The 18,679-nt window shown below is 37.2% G+C and overlaps 1 protein-coding gene across 6 annotated transcripts in view; it reads left to right on the forward strand.

Moving 5' to 3' along the window:
- The window catches only part of vap (RAS p21 protein activator vap), a 689,463-nt gene that overhangs the window by 353,432 nt on the left and 317,352 nt on the right, over positions 1–18,679 (forward strand). For all 6 annotated transcript variants that reach the window (XM_090406565.1, XM_090406568.1, XM_090406566.1 and 3 more), the window contains exon 14: positions 9,585–9,661. In XM_090406565.1, the coding sequence (XP_090262691.1) occupies positions 9,585–9,661 (77 nt within the window). The remainder of the gene's footprint in view (positions 1–9,584; positions 9,662–18,679) is intronic.

Here is an 18,679-nt window from a genome sequence, read left to right on the forward strand (position 1 = left end):
TCCCAAATTTGGGGCAGTCTCATGCATCTGAATTTGTTGAGGTTTGGCATTTTCCTAAGAGCTGAGGCTGATTCCATGAATAGTCTTTCATATTTGAACTTGCTGCAGTGTATTACTGTGGCTTTATTCCACCTTATTCTGTGGCGAGTATCCAGAGCGTGGTCTGCAAGACCAGAATGGTTGTACTTGTGAAACCGGATGTAGTCCTTGTGTTCGGTAATTCTGATATTCACTGTCCTGCCTGTTTGGCCAAAGTACGACAGTTTACAACTGCAAGGGACCTGGAAGTGGTTTTAGTTGGGAAGTGGTTGGTCTTTAGTGGAGCGGATAAGGGATGCCAATTTTCTATATGGTCTGTAACAAGAGGTCAAGTGATGTTTTTTTAGGATTTTGTTGATTTTTTCCTAGGTGCCTCGAATGTAGGGAATGGTGATGGATTTAGAGTAATCTTTTTTGTGAAGGGGAAGGAGGTGGGTTGTGGATAACTGGTTTTAGTATTTTTTGGGGGGGTAGCCATTGGCTGAGAAAGTGTTAAGGATGTGATTTAGTTCAGTAGTTAGGGCTTGGTCATTTCAACAGATTAGTTTTGCCCTGTTGAATAGTGTCTTGATAACTCCATATTGTTGTGAGGGAGGGGGGGGGGGGGGGATTGTTGGTGAATGTATCTGCCTGTATTGGTGGGTTTTTCTATAAACTGAGAAAACCAAGGTTCCATCAGGTTGGTGGGTGACTAGTGTGTCTAGGAAGGGGGAGGCTATTGTTTTTCTCTTTTTCTAGGGTGTTGGTTGTTTAAGTGTGTTAAGAAGGAGAGGAGTGTATCCGGGCCATGTGATCAAATAGCAAACACATCATCAACGTATCGAAGCCATATGGTAGGTTTTTGTGGGACAGAGTTTAAGGCTTTCTCTTCAAAAGTCTCCATAAAGAAGTTGGCCAAGGGTGGGGAAAGTGATGAACCCATGGCTGTGCCCTCTATCTGTTTGTAGAATTTTTCCTGCCAAACGAAATAGCCTGAGTTCATTGTGAACTGAAGTAGAGCTGAGATATCGGGAGGAAATTTAGCTTGGATTAGCTCTAAGGTTTCTTTGAGGGGGGACATTTGTGAATAAGGAGGAGACGTCAAAACTGACCATTATGTCATTATGTTGGAGTGTGAGGTTTTCTATACTGGCTTTGAAGTGGAGTGAGTTTTTTATATGTGATGGTGTGTTGCCAGTATAGTGTGAGAGCGCGTTGGCTAAATATTTAGCTAGTTTGTAAGTGGGAGAATCAATGCCATCCACTATGGGACGTAATGGCACATTTTCTTTATGTATTTTTGGGAGCCCATATATATGGGGGGATCTAGAGTTATATGGTTTTAGTTGGTTAGTAATCTCCACAGCCAAGTGACCTTCTTAAGGAGCCTATGGAGTTTTCTAATTTGTGAGATGGTGGGATTGTATTCAATGGGGAGGTAAGTAGCTTGATCTAATAGTAAAGCCTTAAGCTTACCTGTGTAATCATTATGATTGAGTACCACAGTGGCGTTCCCCTTATCTGCTTTGGTGATAACTATTTCTTTGTTTTTCTTCAATTCTCGTAGAGACTTGTATTCACTAATGGATATGTAGGTTTTTGGTGGTTTTGCTTTTGTGAGAACACAGGCTACATCCAATCTAATATCATTGGTGATGTGGTTTGGAAGGTGGTGAATTGCGCGTTCAGTCTGGATCATTAATTCCTCGGCCGGTAATTTCCTAGAAGCAATGGCGAAGATGTGACCACGTGACAGAGCATTGAGTGCCTCAGTCTTCAAGATGACTGAAGAAAGGTTAACTACAGTGTTGGTTTGTAGTTTTGGTTTGGACATCGAGTTCTTTTTTAATTTATCAAACTTGTTGATATGTCGACTCCATATTCGTTCGAATTCTTTATTTGCCGCAGTGCACGAGACGCCATGTAGAATTGACCAAATTTCTTGATTTAGCGTATTTGAAAGCTCATTGTCTAGTGCTAAAATAGCTCTGTTTATCGGCTAGGGAACCACGTGTAGCATTAATTTGCACCCAAAGTAAACCCTGGCTCACCCGGTTGTATAGATACGGAGAGCTTTCTGTGAAATGAAACGGTGCTTAAATTTTACACAATTTGGGATTACCTGATTATCCCGGCAGCGTTTTAGGAAGGTCAGGCGATTCACTTGTCTAGATAACTTCAGCTTCAGTTTACCGTAATGGCAGGCTTTGCGTGCGATGGAATCTCCGTGTGATGATAGTAATTCTTGTAGAAAGGCTTATACACTGGTTAGACATGATAACTAAATATTTAAGGAATTGACAGCGTACACTAGAAATATAAATTAAATCAACTTTAATATATACTTTCCGGAGTCGACATATCAGCAAGTTTGATGAATTAAACCAAACCACATCACCAACGATATTAGATTGGATGTAGGCTGTGTTCTCACAAAAGAAAAAACACCAAAAACCAACATATCCATTAGTGAATACAAGTCTCTAGAATTGAAGAAAAACAGAGAAATAGTTGTCAACCAAAGCGGATAAGGGGAACGCCACTGTGGTACTCAATCATCATGACTACATAGGCAAGCTTAAGGCTTTACTAGATCGAGCTATTTACCTCCCCATTGAATACAATCCCACCAACTCACAAATTAGAACACTCCATAGGCTCCTTAAGAAGGTCACTTCTTGGTCTGGAGATTACTAACAGACTAAAACCATATAACTCTAGAAACCCCCCCCCCCATATATATGGGCTCCCAAAAATACATAAAGAAAATGTGCCATTACGTCCCATAGTGGATGGCATTGATTCTCCCACTTACAAACTAGCTAAATATTTAGCCAACGCGCTCTCACACTATACTGGCAACACACCATCACACATAAAAAACTCAGCCCACTTCAAAGCCAGTATAGAAAACCTCACACTCTAACATAATAGTCAGTTTTGACGTCTCCTCCTTATTCACAAATGTCCCCCTCAAAGAAACCTTAGAGCTAATCCAAGCTAAATTTCCTCCCGATATCTCAGCTCTATTTCAGTTCTCAATGAACTCAGGCTATTTCGTTTGGCAGGAAAAATTCTACAAACAGATAGAGGGGGACAGCAATGGGTTCATCACTTTCCCCACCCTTGGCCAACTTCTTTATGGAGACTTTTGAAGGGAAAGCCTTAAACTCTGTCCCACAAAAACCTACCATATGGCTTCGATACGTTGATGATGTGTTTGCTATTTGACCACATGGCCTGGATACACTCCTCTCCTTCTTAACACACTTAAACAACCAACACCCTAGAATCAAGTTCACCCTGGAAAAAGAGAAAAACAATAGCCTCCCCTTCCTAGACACACTAGTCACCTGCCAACCTGATGGAACCTTGGTTTTCTCAATTTATAGAAAAGCCACCCATACAGGCAGATACATTCACCAACAATCCCCCCCTCCCTCACAACAATATGGAGTTATTAAGACACTATTCAACAGGGCAAAACTAATCTGTTGAAATGACCAAGCCCTAACTACTGAACTAAATCACATCCTTAACACTTTCTCAGCCAATGGCTACCCCCCAAAAAAATCCAAAAAATACTAAAACCGGTTATCCACAACCCACCTCTGCTCCCCACTTCACAAAAAAAAAAATAAAGATTACTCTAAATCCATCACCATTCCCTACATCCAAGGCACCTCGGAAAAAATCAACAAAATTCTAAAAAAACATGACTTGACCTCTTGTTACAGACCATATGGAAAATTGGTATCCCTTATCCATTCCACTAAAGACCAACCACTTCCCCTATACCTACCTGGTGTATACCAGGTCCCTTGCAGCTGTAAATTGTTCTACTTTGGCTAAACAGGCAGGACAGCAAATATCAGAATCTCAGAACACAAGGACTACATCCGATTTCACCAGTACAGCCACTCTGGGCCTGCAGACCATGCTCTGGATACTCGCCACAGAATAAGGTGGAAGAAAGCCACAGTAATACACCGCAGCAAGTTCAAATATGAAAGACTATTCATGGAATCAGCCTCAGCCCTTATGAACATGCCAAACCTCAACAAATTTGGATGCATGAGACTGCTCCAAATTTGGGAAACATATATCAGAATTACTTCAGCTGAAAGGCCAAGAACACCTAATATAGCCCACAGGGATAACCATCAGGACTTTAGGAAAATGGTAGCTTCCTCGCTTCGTTTCTCATTTGCTGTTATGTAGTACTTGCGTGCATGTACTACATAACAGCATATGAGAACTTATAAGAAACATAAGAACTTTATCTTAAGTTCCCATGAAGATGGCAACATGACATTGCAGAAATATCGGAAAGTATATATTAAAGTTGATTTAATTTATATTTCTAGTATACGCTGTCAATTCCTTAAGTATTAATTATCATGTCTAACCAGCATATAAGCGTTTTTACAAGAATTACCTTCATGAACAGGCTACTGTTATATAGGGTTTGAGGACTTCACATCAATTGCCTTGGTGTCCCATATTGCAAAGACCCTTCATTTCAGAAGTAAGAAGAAACAAGGTTGGTGTATTTGCAGTTGTACTGAAAAGGGTTTGGTAAGATGCTGCTCTTGTTTAAATTGGCCCAACAGAAAGATGGAGTAAAGATTGATATCACTTTAGTGGAGCAGTGAACATGTAAATACCTATAGAAAACACTCTGAAATAGTGGTTGAATTGAGTCGATGAAGGAAAGTGGTATCGTGTCAGCCTAATTGCTCTCCTCTGGACAGCATCAGGAATTTTTTGGGAAGCTTTTGAGGCACAACCTCAAGCATGTCAACAGAATGCTTACTAAGTCCGGGCAGATTAGGGATTTGTATAGAGTAAGCAGATCCATATACTCGCAGACATATGGGAAACAGTGCTATGGTAAAGCATATCTCCTGCAGCATTGAAAAGTCTTGTAGAGTCTGTGCCATGCTATCAGGCAGTGGGGGTTGGGGGGGTACCCACAATCTATTAAGATATTGTTATAATATTTTATATAAGGAAAATATAGCATGGCCAAAATGAAATTTAAATTTTGGCCTCGCCATATTTGTTAATGTGAGTAAATTAGTTATTTTTTCCTTTCTTTATTAATAAAGGCAATTGATTAATCTATTCTTAAAGAAGCTGTTTCTTATTTGTAATTGTTTTATAGTATCTTTTAGACTTATAAAATTTTTAATAAAGAAAATTATTACAAGGGCTATAATATGAAGAAAGTGGAGCAAGAGTTTTTTGAGTCAGGGCAATCTCATCTTCAAGGAGTTGTTCGACCTGTAATATGTTATTGCTGTGGATGGATAAAAATATGAGGAGAAAAAAGCTCATTAACATTGGATTTGAAGACACATAGATTGTACTCATTAGGAAATACCTAAGATGAAAGACTGTTCAAAAAAGACAGCAGAAGAAATTAAAGATGAAGAAACATCTGTTCTGTGAGATGCAATAATCTGAAGACATATCATATGATGGTAGTTTACTTAATAGGCCTGTGTATAAATCTAATCAAATTTTTAAAGATATCAAAGTCAGTTACTTGAGATGCACCAAACTTTTTTCCATGGCATTAGTCCAAATGTGTGTTATATAAGATCCCATGGTGATTGACATTGTGGAATCTATACTGGTGATCCTTTATTAGTTGAGGATTCAAGGTCTATTATTCACATTCTAAACTACTATGCAGGGTAGAATATTAGTTGTTGTTTTTTTGCCATTAAAGAGAACTGGGGTAATGAAATTAAGTGGTAATTAGATGGCACAGATTTGTTTATCCTTGGTAGTACTGGTTAAATATGGCCTAATTTTCTAGTGGAGACCTGATAGAAAAATTGTTCTGCTTCATAAAAGGGTGGGGGGATTATATGACTAAGGGCTTGAATTATAGGCCATTCGTCTTGCCTGAAGTGGTCAAGGTGTTGAAGTAGCTAGTGTGGACAAGGATTCAGAACTGGATGGACATCAGTAGAATTCTCTTTAATGTACAGCATGGGTTTGCTAAAGGAGGACTGCGTTTTAGCAATCTACTTACTTATTATAACAAGGTGACAAATACATTGGAGATACAGTACAGGAAAACCTTGTTTAACGCAAATTCGATATGCGCGATTGAGTGAAATGATACTATTTCTCGTTTTAAGCGAGTTACCATGGCTTTTTTACGTTACACGAAAACTTTTGTCACCAATCTGCAGTGAGCAGTGGCACTCGACAATTGACTCAAAGCTATCATCACAAGTACACGTGCAAATTCTGTTCTCTTGCTCAATCAGTTTTCCTTCATTTTGCTTTAATTTTAATCAACCCATCATATGGAAATGCGAAAGATTGATAATGAAAGTGGCAGTAATAAAAAGAGAAGAAAAGTAATTACATTAAAGAAAAGCTGGAAGTCATTAAGAGACTTGAAAGTGGCACTAGTAATACAATGATTGCGCGAGACCTGGGATACAGCAAGTCTACAATTTGGATTATATTAAGTAAGAGCAAAGAATACAAAGAACAGGGAAAAGTTGCTACTGCTTCTTTAAGCATACAGATCACTCGAAATAGAAGCCATTTAATGATCGAGGTGGAACGTCTTCTATCACTCTGGATTGAGGTTTGTAACCAAAAAAGAATACCTCTTAGTACAAGAAATATTCAGGCAAAAGCTCTCAACATTTTTACATCATTGGAAGAGACCAAATTTCAAGAGGAAAGTGAAAGCTTTACTGGATGGTTTGACCTTTGAAAAATCGAGCTGGACTGCATAATGTAAGAATAACTGGGAAACTGCTAGTGCTGATAAAGATTCTACAGCCAAGTTTCCTGAAGAATTGCAAAGTATAATTCAGGAGGCTGATTCTGACAGTCGGCAGATGTTCAACATAGACGAAACTGGTCTCTTTTGGAAGCATATGCCAACAAAAACTTTCCTAGTTAAAACAGAAACATCTCAACCAGGATACAAAGTATTTAAAAATCGCCTTATGCTTTCATTAGGAGACAATGTACAAAGTGACTTTAAACTCAAGCATATGTTAGCTTATCGTGCACAAAATCCAAGATCTAACATTATTGAAGAAATCAGCACAATTGGAAAAGAACTTGAATTTCATGAACTGGATATGAAGATGTGAGAAACTTGCTCGATTCCCATTCAGAACAGTTAAGCGAGAATGATCTCCTTCAACTAGAAGAACAGAAGCCATATGAAGAAGACGATAAGGAGTGCAAACAAGAAGATAATGTTATAACTAAGAAATTAACTGCAAAATAACTTGAGCTAGTCACATTGAGCATTCTAAGGAAATTTTGTTTGATGCTGATCCTGATATGGAACAAAGCTTCAAAGTCCGCCGAAATCTTGATAAAGTGATCGGCAGCTATCGCAAATTGCATGACAAGATGAAAAAGTCGAGCATTATTCAAACATCTTCACTTAATTTTTTATGTAAAAACGTAGCTCAATCAAATGTTTAGACATTAAATAAAAATTTAAGCAATTGATTTTTATTAACTTTGATGATTTTATCCTCTCATATAGTTTATTTTATTTTTTTTTTCAACTTTACGCTAACTGATGGATGAATTATAATTATAATTAAAAAGCAGGAAATTAGCAGCCTGTCCAAACGGTAGCTGAGCCTTTTGGTCTCTCGCCAAAGCAGTTGGCCGTAACTTCTGTCCAACACTATTCCCACCCCTATCATACCCAGATGGCTCTACTGCATCATCATCCACAGAAAAAGCCAATCTTCTGTCTTCATACTTTGCTTCAAATGTATGCATAACTGATGATGGTAAATGTCCCCCAACCATTCCAGGCACCCAACATACAATGCCCCGCTATATCCTTTTGCCAGGATGAGATCAGAAAAATACTATCCAAATTAGACACAAAAAAAAAAGTCTCCTGGCACTGATGGCATTCCCCCAATTGTTTTGAAAGTTTGTGCTCCAGAACTGACCCCTATCCTATATCACCTATATATACTCTCCTACTCCACTGGAAATTGGCCTATATTCAGCCCATTCCCAAGAAGGGTGACAAGTTACTGCCATCCAATGTGGAATTTTATTATTAAAGTTATTTTATCTCAAACAGTAGTTGACTTCATAAATCAAATATAATTATCAAACATTGTGTTCGGAAAAAAATATCATGATAACAGTATATTTCAGAGAAATATAAGTTACCTGCATTACAATATTATGTAGACATTCCATTTGCCCTGATATCCATACAGACCATACAGATATGGTCTGTATGGATATCAGGATTCTGTGCAAGGCAATCAAGCTTGCTTTCCAGATCATTTTCTTCATACCATATTGCACTAGCATCTGCAGTATGGCATGGTGGTGCATTGTCATCTCTTAAGAGATATTGCTCTCTTCTGTAAAACTTCTATGATGTATGGAGCATTGCAAAAACCATTGAAATTCATCTTTCTAAGCACTACAAACCAAAATATGCACCCATACCAGGATAAACACCTGTAGGCCATTATAACACTTCCATCAAGGATGATGTAATTCAAGCATGAGGTGTCTAATCTGAAGAGGTGTAGTGTGGTTCATCAGTCCTATTACAACCCTTCCACTGTTTTTTCACCCAGCTGATTGCTATGGTTTGGCATTCATTGACTTGTGTGCAGTGTCACCTCCATATAAACCAAGAATATACAGATCTTTATGTGATGTTCTACTAACATGAACCTATGGAACTTTAGGTGAAATATAGATACAGATCTTTATGTGTTGTTCTACTAACATGAACTCATGTAATCTTATTCATGTGTAACTCAAGAATATGCAAATCAGTTTGTTTCATTCTGAAACAGGAGGTGCCATAATACTCACATAACAATCTACATTCCACCCTACTCAAAAGGTGTAACTTAGATAAAAATAGATACAGATACAGAAAAGGTGTAACTTAGATAAAAATTAGATACAGATCTTTATGTGATGTTCTACTAACATGAACCCATGTAATCTTTTAAAATTTCTGATTGGTTATTTCCAAATCACATTTCCAAGAATTATGGCCTACCCTTCCATATGATCTTTGCTACTCCCTTAGCTTTCCTATTGATTCTTGACTGAGTTCAATATTAATATCACAAATGAATTGGCAACTGATGTGACATTCTATAACAAGTCCATAAGTTTACATTATAGAGCAATATAAGCCATGTGTAACTCAAGAATATGCAAATCAGTTTGTTTCATTCTGAAACAGGAGGTGCCAAAATAGTCGCATAACAATCTACATTCCATCCTACTCAAAAGGTGTAACTTAGATAAAAACGAAATGATAATCAATGTAATAATGATTATTATTTCATTTCATGATTATTAATCATGAAATTAAATAATAATCAATTATTGTAACAGTGAAGATTTATTTATATTTATGATTATAAAGGTATATTTTTCTTTTGACTTAATTTTTTTTTTCAGAAGTAAAAATTAATAATGACTATTGATGAAAAGGAGATCAATATTTTTACTTTTTTTACTATTTTGAATTATTACTATAAAACTTTTCTTTTTTTTACTAGAGATATACCTTCAGATATCACTTCATTCACAATTACTCTATATAACAAAGGAAAGAGATCAAAAGACATGGAGATAGGTTTGTAAATTTTTCTTAATAATGTGTATGTGTGTATATATATATATATATATATATATATATTTATTTAATGCATAGATACAAAATTAATAACGGAAAACTCACGTACAAAGATTATTTAATAGTATAATTTTCGCCTGTGTGTCACAGGCATTTTAAGCTGCTCAAATTAAACAATAACTGATAATTCCAAAAAGCGCCACCTAAGTAGCTGGTGTAAGATAACTGAAAAGGTCAATAAATTTCCTAACAAAAAAAAAATGTATACAATAAAAAGTTAGGAAAGATTAGCTGATTTATAAAGTACTATCTCCCATAAACGGGATATATGTAAGCCGCCGGATCTGTTTTAAGCTAGGAGAATGAAGTAAAGTTTTACATATTTCTTTATAAAGGCGTTCCATGACAAACCGACTTTTGTGAAGGACTCTTGTCTTTCTCCAATGAACTCTATGTCTAGTGAAGATGGCATGTTCTGCAAGTTCAGACTTTTCAGGTTTAAAGTATTCAATATAAGATTGGTGTTCTTCTAGCCGAATAGAGGTAGATATTCCTGTTTGTCCAAAATAAGATAATCCACAAGAGCACGGAATCTGGTAGACACCTGGATAATTAAGATGTGCAAACAGGAGGATCTGCCTCTATTCGGCTAGAAAAACACCAATCTTATATTGAATACTTTAAAACTGAAAAGTATTGACTTGCAGAACACACCATCTTCACTAGACATAGGGTTCATTGGAGAAAGACAAGAGTCCTTCACAAAAGTTGGTTCATTATGGAAGGCCTTTATAAAGAAACATGTGAAACTTTACTTCATTCTCCTAACTTAAACAGATCCGACAGCTTACGTCTATCCCCTTTATGGGAGATAGTACTCTATAAATCTGCTAATCTTTCCTAACTTTTTATTGTTTATATATATATACAGGGTGTTCGGGATAAATTTGACATATTTATAATTAATTATATTTTTCCGTAAGTTACATGTATTAACACACACTTCTCTTCATTTAAAAGTTTGGACTCTTCTTCATTCATATACAAGATGTCAGAAAGGATGGATAGCTGGAACCCACCTGAATCATGGAAGAGAATAACTTGTATCATGATGATTCGTGCCCGCCATCAAAATAAGGATATTACGACTGCTGCCCAATGCTCCCTGAATACAGTAAAAACAATCAGGCATGAACTAGAGACTTGCAATGGTGACTACGAGGATGTAGCAAGAAGAAAGATCCCTAGCAGACGATCTGATTGCGTTCGTACAGCAGAATTCCTCGCAAATCTGCAGGAACAGGTGTTGAAGAACCCTGGCATTGGAATTCGGGCTTTGTTCGTGGAGTTGCTAACTGTAGTCAAGCCCTGGATAACAAGGGTAGCCAATGGTAGGCCGTATGTATGGCAGAAGGATTCGGCCCCTTGCCACACCTCTGGGAAAAGTCAAAAATGGTTGTCTGAAAATTTCTACGACTTCACCAGTCCAAATGTTTGGCCTCCAAACTCCCCAGACCTTAACCCCATGGATTATTTTGTATGGGGCGCAGTTGAAAAAGACACCAATCGCACTTCCAGTAATACAAAAGCCCAGTTAATGGATAAAATTAAAACAGTTTTTGCGGCCCTTCCCAGGGAGACTGTAGCATCAGCTTGTTCGAGGTTCCGAAGCAGAATTGAAGCTGTGATCGATGCTAATGGTGGTTATTTTGAGTAAATCTTGTTGATAGTATTGTAATTAACTCTGTCTGTAATGTTTTTTTGTCAATTCATTAAATTTAATAGATACAAAGAAGATTTTCTTTTTCCTTACGAAACTGTCAAATTTATCCCGAACACCCTGTATATATATATTTTTTTTTTTTTTTTGTTAGGAAATTTATTGACATTTTTAGTTCTTACACCAACTACTTAGGTGGTGCTTTTCGGAATTGTCAGTTATTATTATTATTGTTCCGGGAAACTCCAAGGAGTCGACAGACTCATCGAGGGAGGCCCTAACATCATGTCAAGAACAACTATTCAACATTCACACAGTATCTATCATACCTTGCCTTGAACTCATTCACCGTCGTAGCACCCACAACAAACTCGGGAAGCTTATTCCACTCATTTACCACTCCAAGTAAAGAACCTAGCTCTAACACCCTTGTCAACCACCCTCTTGCCCAGCTTCCATGCATGGCCCCTAGTCCTCCCACCACCAGTCATATTTTCAAAAATATCTTCTGGATCAATCTTATAAAAACCCTTCAGTAATTTGAATGTCTCAATCATATCACCCCTCCTTCGCCTATCGTCCAATTTCTGCAATCCACAAATTTTCAACCTATTCTCATAAGGTTCATTCCACAGACCTGCTATCATCTTGGTCACTCGTCTCTGGACCCTCTCCACTTCCTCCCCATCACGAAGAAACCCTGGTGCCCATAGCTGGGCACAGAAGTCCAGATGGGGTCTTATCAAGGCTCGATACAGAGGAACAACAACTTGTTCGTCTCTGCATGTTAAAGTATTTTTCAGAAGCCAAGTGATTTGGTGAGCTGTTTTAGTTACTTTTGCAATGTGCCCCCTAAACTTCAACTCCCTATCCACCAACACTCCCAAATCCCTGGCCTCATCAATCTCCTGGAGTATGATTCCACCAATGCGATATACTGCTGCTATTCTTTTCACCCCAAAGTGCATAACCTTACACTTTGCCACATTAAATTGACATCCATTTTTCCTAGCCCAGTCCTCCAAACTATCCAAATCATCCTGTAAAATTTTAATCCTGAGTAAACCACTCTTTGATATCTCTCCTTCAACCACCCTCTTATCCATCTCACCAACCCTATATCTATACCCATCTGCTCCAGTTTACTGATTAGGGTTCCATGTGTATCCTATCAAAGGCCTTGGCAAGGTCCAGTAGTATCATTGTAAACCCATTACCCCTATCCAGTTCAGCCGTCACTGTGTTATAAAACGTGAGCAAGATACTCAGGCATGATCTACCCTTCACAAAACCATGTTGTCCCCCATACAATATCCCATTTTCATCTATCCAATCCTGTATTCTTTTCTTGACTAATTTCTCTAAGACCTTGACAATGATTCCTGATATGCTAATCGGTCCGTAATTTACAACAGCAGTCTTGGAACCACCTTTATGCAGTGGAACTATTTTCCCCTCTTTCCACCCGCTCGGGACTAACCCAGACCCGAGACTCAAATTAAACAAAATGGTCAAGGGTACTGACAATTCTTTAGCTGCTTCTCGTACAACATGAGCTGGTATACCATCCAATCCCACAGATGTATTGACATTGAGGTTATGCAATAGACTACTCACCTCCACTTCATTAACCACAATTCCCGTATAATCTACTGGTTTATTCGTTTCTGCAATGTCACCACCTGGATGATATACTTTTGCAAAGTGCTCACTCAGTAACTCAACTATCTCAACTGATTCAGTTACCTCCCTACCATCGGCATTCTTTAAAATCAATCTGCCATGTACATTTTTCCTTTTACTTGCTACATATCTAAAAAACTGTTTAGGATTCTCTTTAGCCTGCGTGGCCAATGTTCTTTCGTAATCCTTTTTTGCTTTTCTTACCACACTCGTCACCCTTCTGGCCTGCGCTTTATACCGTTCATGTGCCTGCCGGTCACCCTTCTCCTTAAATTCCCTCCATAGTTGTTTCTTTTTTTGCAACTCAAGCTTAATGGTGTTATTCATCCATTTAACCCCTACTTGATTTATTATTCGGACTCTAGGTATACAGTCAGCCATTGCTTCATGCAAGCACTTCTTAACTACCTCCCATGCACTATCAACTTCTAGTCCTTGCAGTTGTACATGCCATGGCACTGAACCAATCAAACTCCTAAGCTTGTCATACTTTCCAGCCCGATAATTCCACATGTACCCTGTCTTAATTGAAAATTCTACACCTTTAGCCCCTCCCAAGTTAAGACCCGATGATCACTCTCACCGATTGGTGGCAATGTGGTCATATTTGTTACAGCCAAATCCTCAGATGTAATTACTAGGTCAAGCACTCTCTGACCCCTAGTATTTTCCATTACATGCTGTCGCAGATAGTTATCCCTTAATAACCGCATAAAATCCAGTTCCTTCCTCCCATGTGTCCTCCCCTCACTCCAATCAATGCAACCATAGTTGAAATCTCCCATAATAATCACCCTCCTTCCACCCATTTCTTCTATTTGCTTGTGCATACTGTCACCACCATCTTTTCCATCACCTGGTCTATAGCAGCACCCAATTGTATATTTAGTTCTGCTAGCCACAATCTCACACCAAATGGCCTCAAATGTGCTCTTTTCTCTATCCTGCAATTCAACTTCTATTCTCCTTGGCTGGAGCTCATCAGCTATCATCAACAATACTCTTCCCCCCATTTTATTCTCTCTGTCATTCCTGAACACACTATACCCATCACATTCAATCCCACTAGTTATATCATCTACAGTCAGCCATGTTTCACTAATACCTATAACCTGTGGTCTGGAAGTGCCAACCATGGCCAAAAACTCTTCCTTCTTGTTCCTAATACTCCTAGTGTTAGTGTACATGAATTTAAGACCTCCATTAGCCCCAACCCTACCTTGATTCCTTATATTAACTATCCCACTCAGATTTGTTGTCCTTATTTGCTCTGGCATATTATATTCATTCTTACATTCAACTGCCTCCATAAGGACTGTATCTCTACTCCCCCCCCCCCCCCCTAACAAATCTAGTTTCCCTGAATTTGCACATCCACTACATTCAGCAACACTTTCTCAAGTCTTCTTACACCGTAACCATTCAAATGCAAGCCATCCATCTTATATAGATTTTTTCGCCCATCAAACTCACTCCACACATCCACAAATTCCACACCACTCGTCATACATAACCCACGCATAAAGTCATTCGCAATTATAGCCCTCCTTTTAAACATTTCACTGTCATACCGTGGCAAAAGACTAATCATTCTAACTCTCTCACTCTTTTCTTTTGCTACCTCAAACAATTCATTCAGGTCTTCTATCATTTCCATTTTATCTCCTTTCAAATCATTCGTACCTGCCACAAAATCATTTCTTTCACCCTTTCCTTTTGCTCTCTAATAGACGCAGTTACGTCCTTTATGGTTGCACCAGGTTGGTACGATTTTGTCAAATCCTCTACTAACACACCTCGTACTAACGAGTCTCCATACAGCACTCTATCCTTCATTTTGTTCATGTTCACATTCATACGTCTATTTTTCCTGTCATACCTTTTATTATTGGTTGGTTCATTCAGTCTACTTTTGTTCATGCACTCTAACTGCTGTTTTGCTCTTTCTATCGCACTATTCAACAACGCGATCTCACTCAATGCATCTATCTCATCATTTTTGTTCTCTGAGAAACCATTTATACTATCATTCACACTTTCTACATTCACACTCTCACAATTTTCATGTACAACCTTGCCGTTTCTTGTCATATCCCTATTTCCTTCATTCTGAAGGTTGACAAAAATATCACACTCACGATCCGAAATACACTTCAATTCCTCATTCTCCCTACATTTTCTACACACATTCAATCCTTTATTATCATCTAACCACACTCCGACCGCACTCCGCAAAGCGTACATTTCACAGCTAGTACACTGACTCATTTCTTTTATGCTACCGTTCTTTGATAACGATTGCGAACCTTCATTACTGGCCGCCATTTTCCTTCGCACAGGTGCCATATTTATTTGCAACGTGTTTTGTCAAATTATACGTTATAACACACCAAAAATAGACTCACTAAAATACGCAAGGTAAACAAAACAAAACTACACAATATTAAGTAATTTGTATCGATAACTGAAAATGATACTTATCTTATCTGGAGCTTGCACGAACACTACACATTACGAATTCATCTAGCGGCGACTTCCCGACATAGATTATGTTATAAAACACTTTAGTACACTAACCACGCTAATAAAGCTCCAATAATATACCAAAATTACACACTTAAGTACATTAAATTGAATTGACTCAGTTATTGTTTAATTTGAGCTTAAAATGTACTGAAGATGCCTGTGACACACAGGTGAAAATTATGCTATTAAATAATCTTTGTACGTGAGTTTTCCGTTATTAATTTTGTATCTATATGTCTATTCATTTACAGTATACCTCTTTTAAAACTTATATTTAATACATGTAATTTTAATAACTGTATGCACTTGATTATAAGATTAATTGCAAAATAATAACACTTATGTAAGGAAAATATTTGTTTAATACATACAGAACTGAAGTCTGATAAGTCAGCTTTGACCAGCCACACTTTATCCATAGAATTCATTGGAATAAAACTAAAGTTTTACATGAAATTTATTTTTTACTTTAAAACTGTCTAAAGAAAGATTAGATGCCCATATTCATAAACCAGTTCTTCACAAGAATGACTGTCTTATACTTTCCCAAGTTGGGAAGTCATCCTAAGTAATACTCCTCAGTCATTTGTCTAATGAATCATTATTTTTACAAGTTATTTTATTGAATTCTAATAGTAACTGATGTAGTTATCCTCCTGCAGTTAATATCATCTGTCACATTCACTTAGATTTTATGCGTTATTCTAATTTGTTTATCTCTTTTCAATGGCTACAAAATGTAGCTGAAAATCCTGTATGTATTAAACAAATTATTTTTCTGACATAAGTCTTGTTATTCTGTAGTTAATCTTACCAGTATCTTCTGATTACATCTCTTTTCTTCATACTATTTGTATACAGCCGGTGGTGAGGATCCACATGGTGATAGGTGTGTAATGCTTCCTTGCAAGACAAAGTGAAAATTTCTAAGTTATATGTGGGGGGGGGGGGGATATAATAAAAACAGTAAGTTACTAAACAGGTTTTATAGGACTGCACATAGCCATGCCTTCAATGTGCTTGTAGGTTTTCCTTGCAACATAAAATAGCTTGTATTTATGGTTAAACTGAATAAGGCTTCTGTGTTGGGGAAAGAGGATCTAAATTGTTCTGAGGTTTCTTTTAAGCATACATTTATGAAAAGGGTGGTTGCGTCAAATCTGACCATGATTTCAGTATCTCTAAGGAAGAATTGTGACCTGTAATGATACATAGTTATAGATGTCATTATCCTCATATTTATCACCCTTGGTCTAAGTGTTTGGCCACTTTATAAGTAGTGAAATCAGTACTGTCCACTATGGGTCTCAATGTTCTGTTTGTACATTGTTGATAGTCCATAAATCTGGGGAGGCCTGGGATTATAAGGTTTAAGATTTTCGACCATTTCAGGAGGCCAAGATGATAATTGTCTCTGGCTAATAACTTTTGGAGTGCTTTTGTTTGTGTGTGTGTGTGTGTGTCTGTAGGGTCAACATCGATTAAGTGGTAAGGAACACTGATCTTACCCAATACAAAAAAAAAAAAAAAAGACACTACAAAAATTATTAGACAAAGTTATATCCTGACCTCCTGAAACAATCCAGAAACTTTAGCTTTGATTTTACTCAGATCGGAGTAGATTGATCTCTAAGTAAGATTGACCTTTTTCAATCATACTCAAAGTGATCAGTACTACCAGAACATTACCCTAAGAAATATAAGGAATACTATGTTTTTTTAGCTAAACTACACAAATTATCTGTGTTTGAGTTCAAAATCTACTGTGATAAATATATATATTATTAATGGCAGTAACAAAAAAAAAATCAGTGTTTGCTTCCTTTCAAAGACCATTACTCATAGCATAATGCATAAAACCTCATGCCATCACTGAATATTTCCATTGATATTATATCTAAAAATTTAGATACATTTATAATATTAGATAATATTGATGTTTAAAATATATAGGAATATGAAAGAAGCTCATATTATATCAGGAAAATATGTAATCTTGTAGCAGAGATTGACTCTCATTCCAATAATAAAATAGTATCCTGCCATATACAATCATTAGCATCCAGAAAACTTTAAATAGGCCCAAAATGAATTAAAGCTGTCCATTTGATTTCTATATGTTGTTGTTTTACTATTGTTTGTAAATCAAGAGGCAGCAGTCACAGGATATTGATACTGATCATAGTGCAAAGTAAATTGCAGATGGATTTTACCCATGTCATTTGAGATTTCAAGTGAAGTGTAGACTCAAATATACGAATATTATTCAAGAGAGACTCAGTTGCATATCCTGAGGTAAACATTGATCCAGAGGGATATGTGGTGAAGTTGTCTGCAAGAATTGAAAAATCAGTAAGTCAGTTCAGTGAGTCTGCATGTGCTCTGAAAGAATAAAGAGGAAAATACAAGAAAAGTGAAGCCATTTGTAAAAGTAACTGAACAAAAGTCATAGTAAGTTTGGTAGGAATATAGAACATTTTTCAGCAAGATGAAAAATGTTCTAGAGGCTTCTGAAAAAAATCTTAGAAATGGAAGAAAGAGTACTATAACATGAATCAGAGATCAGAAATGTGGTGTTAAATCTGAAGATAAAGTTATTCCAGTTGTCTGGAGTAATTATTATTATTATCATCTGAGGCTTACAGGGAGTCAAGAACTAATCGAGAGAGGCTATAAATTATCCAACCCAACTGTCACACCTTTGCTTAAATTCATTCACACTAGATGCACTCACTACCCCTAAAGGTAAAGTATTCCATTCACTCACTGCTCTGTGAGAGAAAAACCTAGCTCTTACCAATTTCTTGACTGTGAACAAACTTAACTTCCATGGATGGCCCTGTCTTCTCTCCCCACCTTCCATATAACGAAAAATTTCATTAGACGATATCCTATAACACCCATTCAGAAGTTTATAGACCTCTATCATACATCCATCTTTCACCTGTTAACCAGAATCTGTAATCCTAATACTCGAAATCTGTCCTCATCTAAATCCCGTAATCCAGATATAATCTTTGTAACTCTTCTTTGCACCCTTTCCACAGCTTATCACCTTAGAACCCAGGAGACCAAATCTTCCCACAACA

The sequence above is a fragment of the Typopeltis vanoorti genome, chromosome 16 (genome assembly GCF_054136105.1).
Source record: "Typopeltis vanoorti isolate ZY-2024b chromosome 16, IOZ_Tvanoo_1.0, whole genome shotgun sequence".
Classification (NCBI taxonomy): domain Eukaryota; kingdom Metazoa; phylum Arthropoda; class Arachnida; order Uropygi; family Thelyphonidae; genus Typopeltis; species Typopeltis vanoorti.